The sequence below is a fragment of the Oncorhynchus kisutch genome, linkage group LG5 (genome assembly GCF_002021735.2).
Source record: "Oncorhynchus kisutch isolate 150728-3 linkage group LG5, Okis_V2, whole genome shotgun sequence".
Lineage (NCBI taxonomy): Eukaryota > Metazoa > Chordata > Actinopteri > Salmoniformes > Salmonidae > Oncorhynchus > Oncorhynchus kisutch.
This window is the reverse complement of record NC_034178.2, coordinates 46975846-46987723: the sequence shown is the minus strand read 5'-3', so window position 1 is coordinate 46987723 and position 11878 is coordinate 46975846. Positions and strand designations below refer to the sequence as shown.

General features: G+C 42.1%; 1 protein-coding gene across 1 annotated transcript; it reads left to right on the top strand.

The window, feature by feature from the left end:
• The first annotated feature begins 8635 nt into the window (after window positions 1-8635).
• On the top strand, window positions 8636-10591 carry LOC109891569 (vasopressin V2 receptor-like). The gene is made up of 2 exons (XM_020484110.2): window positions 8636-9717; window positions 9874-10591. Exons 1-2 carry the CDS (start codon window positions 8853-8855, stop codon window positions 10080-10082), a joined length of 1074 nt encoding a protein of 357 aa, XP_020339699.1. The 5' UTR covers window positions 8636-8852; the 3' UTR covers window positions 10083-10591.
• Window positions 10592-11878: the final 1287 nt, after the last annotated feature.

Below are 11878 nucleotides of genomic sequence, written 5' to 3'. Positions count from 1 at the left end.
GCATGTTTCTGCAACAACTACAAAGACAGGGACAGATTGTGTTTCTTCGTAGCCTAGCAACAGGTCACCAACAATCTCCCTCCTCTGGCTTGACGGGTGCTGGGGGAAATAATTTTAGCCACTGCCTTGTAGCACACATTCATATCTTCAGAGGTGAAGTTGCATAGAATGCACACACACACCTATAGACACTATAGAATAGTACAGTACCTAACACATGAATGGAACTGAGTATAAAAATGACATTGGTCTCTTTCCTTAATAGAATTCAACTCTGTCATTAGTATAACCAAAGCATATAATCACTTATGCTTGAGGAACTTTTCACCTTATGCAACATTGGTAGTCTCACGAAGATAACCATTGACAGAATAATACATATGTTAAGACTTCATCTTTAATCTCTTCCAAACCCAGTAAATGTGACTAACAAGCTGATGAGCAAAACCTGCTCTAAAGTCAGGCCACTGAATTGGTATTATTATTGTTATTATTAACACATTATTGACTCAATGAATGCACAGACATGTAGGCTACAAAGTCCATATTAAGCAATTGCTAAATAAAAGGAGAAGACCTCACTAGTTGCTACAGCACTGAATTCACCCTAACCTACCTGTGTCCAGTCATACCATTTTACATGCTGTTATCTCATTATTTGTATAGATTCAGAATTCATCAAATACAGCTGAATCAAAGCCATACAAAGATATCTAGTATATATATATGACTCTGAGCTGAATAATTACATTACTATCCATGTCATATTCATGAAGTGTCCTAGAGTAGGAGTGCTGATCTAGGATCAAATCAAAATTGAATCAAATTTTTGTCAGGATTTGGCCAGGGCTGTTCCGGTTTTGGTCACTAGATGCCCCCATTGTGCTTTTTGACCCTTTTGTTTTCCCTTGTTCCCAGTTATTATTTGCACCTGTGCCTCGTTTCCCTTGAATGTATTTAAACCCTTAGTTTTCCTCAGTTCTTTGCTCTGTGTTTGAATGTTAGCACCCAGCCCCAGCGATGCGGTGGACATTTGTTGCGCCAGTTGGACTCTCTTGTGGTACTCTGTTTTTTGTTCTTGTTTATTTATTTTTGATTATCTTTTGAGGCTTTTTTCTGCTGTACCTACCACCTTGTGGATTTACCTTTTTGACTTGGAGGATTACCTTTGTTCTCTTGGAATTACTTTTGACGTTGTGGATTTATATTTTTGCCTGAAGAACTTTCCTTTTACTTTATTAAAACACCGTCTCAAGTGCTGTGTCTGCCTCATCTTCTGGGTTCTTCCGACTATTAGTGGCTCAGTTTGCTAAGGGACTGTTTCTCACACCGGAGATCCGGGTTCGTAACCGGGTCCTGACAATTTTGTTGGTCACATACACATGATTAGCAGATTTTTATTGTGAGTGTAGCGAAATGCTTATGCTTCTAGATCTGACGGTGCAGCAGTATCGAACAGGTAATATCTAATAATTCCACTACAAAATCTAATATCTAACAAATTCCACAACAAAATCTAATACACACAATCTAATAAAGGAATGGGATGAGAATATAGAAGTATAAAATATATGGACGAGCAGTGACAGAGCTGCTAAGATGCAATAGATAGTAAAGAATAGATAGTGAAGGATACAGTATTCATGTAGTTTTGACTTTGAGATCATAATGAATAAGATTAAAAGGACGGGGGGACCTGATCCTAGATCAGCATTCCTACTCTGAGACACTTGATACATTTGGCCCCTGTCCTTATGCCTCCTTGGGTTGCTGCCTGTCCTCTAGGAGGCACTGTTCCACACACTGGGTGATGTGGCTCAGGTCGTTCAGCACGCTGGGAAGTTCCTCATGCTCCTCATGAAGACACCAGGCTCCATGAGAAGAAGACTGAAGAAGAAGACTGAAGAAGGAAGAGAGATTACTGGAAACTATCTAGGTGTCCCCTTTTATCTGTGGATTAATTGTCGGAGTAGAGAACACACTATTTTGTGTGACTCAAAATGGGTCCAAATTCTACAAAGATCCAGAAAAAGGACTTTGAGCATTTCAGGTAAAACAACAAACCAATGTTTGTATCCCAGGACAAAGTAGCTAGCAACAGCAAGCTAGCTAGCTAAATGGCCATGAATGTTTCATGAGTTTCGACCTGTCCCCAAATTAATACAAACAATTCCAGTTCACAAAACTTTGACGATTGTAACAGTGCCCAGTTCATCCTTTACCCAGCATGAAACAACATACTGTATGGGTCGGCCAAAGCAACCTCACTCATACAGGTCCAAAATCATCTCTCATAGGACTCTCAGGGCAAACATTTGACATCTCTACCACCACACCTGCCACCACAGGTAGGCCTTCATCCTGGTTGGGCTCAATTTCAGAGGAATCATTACTGCCGACTGACTCCATCTCATGATTCTCAAGAGAGCCAGCAGAGCCATGGGATCCAACATCCTAAGGATAAAATCAAATCAGAACTTTATTTGTTACATGTGTAGACATGTGTAGACCTTACCATGAAATGCTCACTTACAAGCCCTTTACCAACAGTGCAGTTCAAGAAAGAGTTCAAGTAAAGTAAAAAAATAATAAAAAGTAACAATAACGGGGCTATATACAAGGGGTACTGGTACCGAGGTAATGTGCAGAGGTACAGGTGAAGAGAGGTAATTTGTAGGTAGGGGTGAAGTGACTATGCATAGATAATAAACAGCGAGTAGCAGCAGTGTACAAAACAAATGGAGGAGGGGGGTTGTCAATGTAAATAATCCAGTGGCCATTTGATTAATTGTTCAGCAGTCTTATGGCTTGGGGGTAGAAGCTGTTATGGAGCTTTTTGGTCCTAGACTTGGTGCTCCGGTACCGCTTGCCGTGCGGTAGCAGAGAAAACAGTCTATGACTTTGGTGACTGGAGTCTTTGACAATTTTTTGGGCTATCCTCTGACACTGCCTAGTATATAGGTCCTGGATGGCAGGACACTTGCCCCCAGTGATATACTGGGCCATACGCACTACCCTCTCTTGCGCCTTACGGTCAGATACCGAGCAGTTACCATACCAGGCGGTAATGCAACTGGTCAGGATGCTCTCGATGGTGCAGCTGTACTTTTTGAGGAACTGGAGACCCATGCCAAATCTTTTCAGTCTCCTGAGGGGGAAAAGGTGTTGTCGTGCCCTCTTCACAACTGTCTTGGTGTGTTTGGACCATGATAGTTCGTTGGTGACATGGACACCAAGGAACTTGAAACTCTCGACCAGCTCCACTATAGCCCCGTCGATGTTAATGCGGGCCTGTTTGGCCCGCCTTTTCCTGTAGTCCACGATCAGCTCATTTGTCTTGCTCACATTGAGGGAGAGGTTGGTGTCCTGGAACCACACTGCCAGGTCTCTGAACTCCTCCCCATAGGCTGTCTAATCGTTGTCGGTGATCAGGCCAAATCACTGTTGTGTTGTCCGCAAACTTAATGATGGTGTTGGAGTCGTGTTTGGCCACCCATTCATAGGTGAATAGGGAGTACAGGAGGGGACTAAGCATACACCTCTGAGGGGCCACCGTGTTGAGGATCCGCGTAGCAGACATGTTGTTGCCTACCCTTACCACCTGGCGGCGGCCTGTCAGGAAGTCAAGGATCCAGTTGCAGAGGGAGGTGTTGTCCCAGGGTCCTTAGCTTAGTGATGAGCTTGTGGACACTATGATGTTGAACGCTGAGCTGTAGTCAATGAATAGCATTCTCACATAGGTGTTATTTTTGTCCAGGTGGGAAAGGCCAGTGTGGAGTGCAATTGAGATTGCGTCATCTGTGGGGCTGTTGAGGCGGTATGCGGATTGGAGTGGTTCTATGGTATCCGGGAGGATGCTGGTGATGTGAGCCATGACCAGCCTTTCAAAGCACTTCATGGTTACCAACGTGAGTGCTACGGGGTGGTAATAATTTAGGCTGGTTACCTTCGCTTCCTTGGGCACAGGGACTATGGGGTCTGCTTGAAACATGTAGGTATTACAGGGAGAGGTTGAAAATATCAGTGAAGACACTTGCCAGTTGGTCCGCGCATGCTCTGAGTACACGTCCTGGTAATCCTTCTGGCCCCATGGCTTTGTGAATGTTGACCTGTTCAAAGATTTGACTCACATCGGCTACCGAGAGCGTTATCACACAGTCGTCCCGAACAGCTGGTGCTCTCATGCATGCTTCAGTGTTGCTTGCCTCGAAGCAAGCTTATAAGGCATTTAGCTTGTCTGGTAGGCTTGCGTCACTGAGTAGCTCGCGGCTGTCTTTCCCTTGGTATGATGCTCAAGAGACAAAGTAGATTTACAAGTAATTTTCCTTGGCTTGTAATTCAGGCGACGAAGGTTTGCTTTGCTTTTTTGTCAATGCAGTTCTTCCCATTTTAGCTAATTATTTTATGTTAAGGGCTGGGGAGTGAACGTCTCTACTAAGTGGTCCGTTTTACTGTCCGTCACTAGACCTTGACCAATTACGTATTTTACATGTAAGGTACATTTTTGACACAATATTTATACAGAAGATGTCTACATAGTTATTAATGGTTACTTATTTATTGGGGAATAAATCATTTGAACTCAGTTAAGGCCAGGCACGAGCAGTGGTGTAAAGTACTTAAGTAGGGGCGTCCCAAGTGGCACAGTGTATGACAATTTAGTACTTTTTCCACCACTGGGCAGTTGAATATAGATACAAATATAATACTTTTTTGTATTAAACATTTTTTTTTAAATTGTATTAAAATATGCAAATTATGTGATATCTCAAATGTGTGCATATGCTTGTCCCGCAAATACATTTTTCTGGACACTGGATTAATCCCGCATTTACATGCTAGTCGGAAATAATAAACTCAGAAGTTTCCAATTTGCTGACTCATTATAGAAATATGATCCCGAGTTTCTCACTTGGGAAGTATCAGATTCAACCAATAGGAAGCTAGAGTAAATAATTTACACTCCCTTTAACTCAGAGGTTCCAATTCCGACTAGCAAGTGAACACGTCATTAGTCAGCCTAAATATTGGTTTCATGCCGGGTTCAAGTGCTAGTCAGAACTATGAAACTCTGACATTTCCGACTTGCTAACATGGTTGAACATGGCATGTGTATAACTACAACCAGTTAGCAAGTCACACATTTCCGAGTTTCCTAGTTCCGACTAGCACATGAACACAGCATAATTTTGTTAAGACACTCCAGGAGCGAATTTACTCAGAGCAGATTGTGGTTAAATACTTTTTTTGTTGTTGTTCTATCTGCCAAATACTAAAGACATGTACATAAAATGAATTTTTGTCAAAATTTTCTGAAGACAATTTGATCTAGAATAAAAGATTTACAACATAATTAACAATTCCCTCTGGGGCAAGTCTCGAGAATATATCTAAGGATAACCACACAAAATGTTGTGAATGTAGATGCTTCTGAAGCTGAGGAAAATTAATTGGCATCTGACTTTCGGGAAATGGCAGTAAAAGACAAGTATACTTCCTGTTTTATCAAACGCCAAGCACCTATTTCAATTTAGACACAATCACCATCTCTTCAAAGTAAGTAACTAAAGTACATATAGTTGAGAATGTTACATTCTCTATGAGATGGGCTTTTAAATGTGTAATTCTGTGTAGTGAGCTTTGAAATGATGGATTCATCCATTTAAAAAAATGGCAGTTTAGCATTAATTGTCACAAATCTTTCCCTGGAGGCAGGTCTGCAGAGTGGGCATGCCTCACTAGCTGGCACAGCCAAAAAGTAATAAAAATGCATTTTAAACCTAACCCTAACCGTAACCACACTAATAAATCTAATGCCTAACCCTAACCTTAAATTAAGACCAACAAGCACATTTTTATTTTCATAAATGTTTACAATATAGATCATTTTGAATTTGCAGCTGCCCTATCTAGCGGAAATCACTCCGTTCTGCCTCCAAGGCAAGATTTGTGATAATAAACGTCAACCTGCTTAAAATCCTGTACTTTTTGAAAATACTAACGGTAGTGGACCAAAATACCAACAAATCAAAAAATGTAAAGGTAGATGCAAAAATTGTATTTCAACCGGTGGTGCCTGGCCATAAAAACAGTTTCTGTTTCAAGTAAAATTGTAATGCAAAAGTGTGATTCTTGTAAAGTTGTTTTCTAAATGTGCAGCATTTTATTTTGACCCTACAGTGGAATGTTTGAAATGATGGAAAAAAGGTATTACAGTCTATTTATGTTTACTCACAGAGAAGACGGAGCAGATGGATGCAAATAAAATGGTTCTCTCGCCAACCCGGCCGGCTCTCAGCTGCCTCTATGCTGTAGCAATAGAGGCTGGGGACGAGGTTAATAAAATGGTTCTCTCACCAACCCGGCCGGCTCTCAGCTGTCTCTATGCTGTAGCAATAGAGGCTGGGGACGAGGTTAATAAAATGGTCTCTCACCAACCCGGCCGGCTCTCAGCTGTCTCTATGCTGTAGCAATAGAGGCTGGAGACGAGGTTAATAAAATGGTGGTAGTAAAATTACCCTCTTTAAAAGTGAAGGGAGCTTGTTGGCATTGCTCTGATATTATTGTTGTGATTTTGTTCCTATTTTTGTAGTGAACATGGTTTGACATGTCTGTCATTACAAGCACGACATCAAACCATACCTCTTCTGGCAGCACGCTGCAGTGCCTTGTGTTCTTTTGCACCACAAAAAGCACTGTATATTAACATGCTTTTGAGTCACCTAGGTAGTCTACACCTTTTCTTATCAGGCATACATATACCCAGTCATATACTCTACACCAGGGATGGGCAATTTTGATGAGGGTGGGGGCCACCACAAATCTGAACTTGACCTTGTGTATTCTACTATTCTAACTTGCAACAGTAGCTTGAGACCTCAAACTAAATTCACAAAAATGTATCCAAGGGGGGTCATGTTTTATTGTCCTATGCACAACAGTCAGATTAACTTGCATGCTCTACCCAACAGTGCAGTAATCAATATCAAATTAGGTCAATAAAAGGCCACTCTAAATTGTGCAGTTTTGTCACACAACACAATGCCACAAATGTCTCAAGTTTTGAGGGAGCCTGCAATTGGCATGCTGACTGCAAGAATGTCCACCAGAGCTGTTGCCAGAGAATTGAATGGTAATTTCTGTACCATTCGCCGCCTCCAACATCATTGTAGAGAATTTGGCAATACGTCCAACCAGCCTCACAATGACAGACCACGTGTATGGCGTTGTGTGGGTGGTTGATGTCAATGTTGTGAACAGCGTGCCCCGTGGTGGTGGTGGTGGTGGTGGGGTTATGGTATGGGCAGGCATAAGCTACTGACAACGAACATAATTGTATTTTATCGATGACAATTTGAATGCACAGAGATACCGTGACGAGATCCTGAGGCCCATTGTCTTGCCATTCATCCCCTGCCATTACCTCATGTTTCAGCATGATACTGAGCTGACAAGGTAAAAATCTGTCGTTCTGCTCCTGAACAAGGCAGTTAACCCACTGTTCCGAAGTCATCATTGAAAATAAGAATTTATTCTTACTGACTTTAACTGACTTCCCTATTTAGCCAGGACACCGGGGTTAACACCCCACCCAAAAGACTGGTTTTCTGTTCCACACCTCTACTTTTTTAAGGTACAGTATCTGTGACCAACAGATGCATATCTGTATTCCCAGTTATGTGAAATCCATAGATTAGGGCCTAATTTATTTATTTCAATTGCCTGATTTCCTTATATGAATTGTAACTCAGACAGATAATCAGATTCTCTCTCTCTCTCCTTCTCTCTCTCCCTCCTCCTCCTCCTCCCCCTCCTCCTCCTTCTCCTCCTCCCCTGAGTGGGTAAACCCAATGCTGTATGTCTTACAGGACCAGAGGAGCACCTGCAACTCCCAGGGATTCTGATCCAGAGGAATATGTGCAGTGAGGGAGGGGAGGACAAGCTGGGCACAGAGGCTGAGCTCAGTCAGATTCACAGATCATAAGGCACCTATCATCACAACATCTTTACAATGGGCATGTGAGAGTAATTAGTGATATAAGTATCCTGATTTTTCATTTTTTCCACATGAACACTAGCGTGTGATATAGTTGTGAAAGGTGCAGCAAATAATTTTGCTGCACCTTTTATACCTGCTGTAAACTGTAGCTATGTGACAAATACGTTTGACTTAGATTTAATTCGATTTTAGCTGACCGAACTAAATAAAAATCGAACACGTTATGCTAAAAAAGAAAACAATATTTACATTTTTTTAAATTATACAAGTGATCATATTTGAGACTTCTCGCTAGAGTGTAAAGGGCTCTCTAGTCAAGAAAAGCGGCAGCCGCTGTACGCGCGGACTGTGGTGCGGAAGCTCCACCCCACCCTCTCCCATGCGAATAATATAAAACCCAGAGAAACCACTGCAACACCTCATCAGTAGACTTATCCTGCGCACTTCAATCAAATGAATTATCAGTAAGTTGTGTCTGTTTAAGTTATAGGCCTACGTTTCTTTAGCCTATGGTCCTATTTTTTTTTTTATGGATTGAAATCCTTGAGTTATTTGGACATTTAGGCCATTTTGTTTTGACATAGATGTGATGTCAGTATTTGATAAGCATTTATTCATTGTAATTTCGAAGTTTAATTAGCCTAAACGCAACTTAACTTGCTCACTCAGACTTGCTTTTTATTGTTATTTGAGAAGTTAAGATCAGATATGGTAGGTAAATCATAACAATAGTATAATAGCATATCAACGTTTCTCATTTAGTCAGTGTATGAATCTTTGTATTTGTTTCTCTACAAGAAGAACATTCGTGCGTAAAGTTGCGGGCCTCCTCTTCGCTCTCCATCAGTAAACCATGCACCCGTTTAACAGCAGTCTCGGTAACTTTAGTATGATGATGGAGGTTGAGGACACGCCCCGGGATGAAAATCTTGCCAAAGTAGAGATCGCGCTGCTCAGTGTTATCTTCGTAAGCGCCTCTATCCTGAACACCGGACTATTACTGGTTCTGTGGAAGCGGCGCAAACAGGTCTCCAGGATGCGTGTCTTCGTGTTCCATCTGTGCATCGCAGACCTGGTGGTTGCGTTTTTCCAGGTTTGCCCGCAGCTCATGTGGGAAATTACTGACAGGTTCATTGGACCAGACCTGGTTTGCCGCTTGGTGAAGTATCTGCAGGTAGTGGGCATGTTTGCGTCCACCTACATGATTGTGGTGATGACCATTGACCGCTACCAGGCTATATGCAACCCCATGGTCAAGTTTCAGAGGAGGCACGCGCGCTGGAACATCCCAGTGTGCGTCGCCTGGACGATCTCCCTCGTGGGCGGCCTGCCTCAGATGTTCATCTTCTCGAGGGTCCAGGTGGCGCCCGGGGTGTTCGACTGCTGGGCGGACTTCATCCAGCCCTGGGGCCTGAAGACCTACATCACTTGGACCACGCTGGTCATCTTTGTCTTACCCATTTTAACTGTGGTGGTGTGCCAGGTGCAAATATGTCGAGCCATCCAGGTCAACCTTTATCTAAAGACGCATCAGGAGGGGGGCAGCGGCGTGGCCTTTCGACTGCCCTCCAGAACCAGCAGCGTGGCCGGGGTATCCAAAGCACGAATCAAGACCGTGAAGATGACGGTGGTTATTGTGTTCGTCTATATCATCTGCTGGACTCCGTTCTTCATGGTCCAGCTTTGGTCTGTTTGGGACATGGACGCGCCGACGGAAAGTAAGAACACGGATATCAATCTTATTATAACAAAATAATAAAGTCAACAATTATGACTGTTGATGTAGCCTAGTGCTTTATTGTTTACACGCCCTCTGATTTTGGGTAAGCTAGTCTACCTGTGCGTAATTTCATATTGTGTTATTGTCATTGTAGCGACAACGTTCACCATCCTGATGCTGTTGGCGAGTCTGAACAGCTGCACAAACCCCTGCATCTACCTGCTCTTCAGCGGCCAGCTGCCCAAGAAGCTGGAAACGGTGCTGTGCCGGAGTCCGTCCGAAGTGAAAGACTCCATTAATGATGAGGCCGCGGTGGTCAGCTCGCTCTACGTGAGCTTCAAAAGCATTTCCGACTCCAAATAGAACGCACGGTTTTCAAATCCCCACGGTGTGTTGGGAAGCAAGTGACTAGAGACACGCACAGTCAATCAGGTAACCAACGGCGAGTCAAGGGCAGTTCTAATGACGGGCCATTTACTCCCTCGATATCATGGTCAGGATGTATCAAGTGATCTTTCGGGGACATTAAAGCACTCACTATAATGGCGCCAGAAATAGGTAGGATAATTGTGAGTAGGGTATTTGCGCAAATAAGCGCCAAATCCTGGGGGGTAAACCCCCGCTAATGGATAAGCAGGTGGCAGGCGGTTGGTGCTGTAGGCTGGTGCTGGGTGTCACAGGGAGCTAAATCACGGTTGTAAAACCTCTGTCAGACAACATAGTAATGAGAGACATTGTGACAAGGTGTGGTGAACATCTCGGTGGAGTCCAGAAAATAGATTCGTTTGGTACCTTATGTGAATAATCTAGTCTAACAAAATCCATGTTAACACCTGCAAATGGTTTGACAAAATATTGTATAGCAGGCATATAGAATTCATTTACTGCCTGTTATTATTGTTATATTTCATAAATATATTGTAAACGATCAAACTTTCATCATCAACATTGGAGAAGCTGTTTAAGTGCTTTTATGAATTTTTATTTGATTTATTTAACCTTTATTTAACTAGGCAAGTCAGACCAGGCAGAGACATGGTGAAATAATAATTTACAAAACAGAAGCTGTGTGTTCACAGAGACAGTTCAAGTTTGATGTAGCTTAACAAGACAGGCCGACAGGCCAACTTTAAAGTGACCAGACAGATTTTTGGTAAAACTTATCTTTGTACATATAAAAAACGATTTATGAAAGTCTTCTCTAATGTTCATCTTCTATGTTGTAAACTGGAAAGACAACAATGATTTTGTAGTGCAAGCGATTATAAAATAAACTACCACATTTTTGTGGGTCAATAGCTAGGTTGTTTTCATCCAACAGATTTTCATGTGAATGAATATTAAAGAATAAAAAAATCCGCATAATAACAATATGCGCATTTTCGCACTAAACATGTGTTTCCATCAAATTGATTTGTTGCACGATAAATGAAATACAAGTTAAATGGGTTTCCATCGCATTTTCAACTCTACAGATGGTTTACTCACACAAAAAAAAGCGCTTTGTTTAGCAAGTATGCCCTCTCTGGTATTGGCGCGTGCGCTCTAGCCATATAGTAGATTCTGTACAGTACTATATCTGAGCGCTGTTGACTAGAGCGCACGTATAGCCTACATGATGAGATTATTATGGATAAAAGAGCGAGATTATAATTTTTTGTCAAATGGCAGCCAAACATCGATCATATGTCACCAGAATAAGACCCTCAATATGTATTGGAAAAGAGCAATAAGCTCATCACAGTGCACTTTCACCATTCTGTGAAGTTCATCATCATTTATTTCATCTGCAGCTTAATAAACTGCATGCTTCCCGGAGTCGTAGTGGAAGGAACACACAAGTGTACTTAGATATGATGGTTATTGCAGTATATCAATATTTGCGCATAAAGGCGTTTCCACCGCAATTTCTCGCATAATAAATTGTACAAAACGATCCCATTTTGTCTAGAGTATTTTGAAAAGTTTACCGACAAATGGTTGTTTTCATCATCTGTCACGACATTTGTTATCCAACATGTACTTTAGTAGCATAAAAAGGTTGGATGGAAACCTGGTTACTGACAGCAATGGAGCTGGCATGAATAAGAACATACCTGGGTCCAAGCTAGGTTTTAGGTGCCTGGCAGACCGGTATGTATCTTTATAAGAGCTGCTTG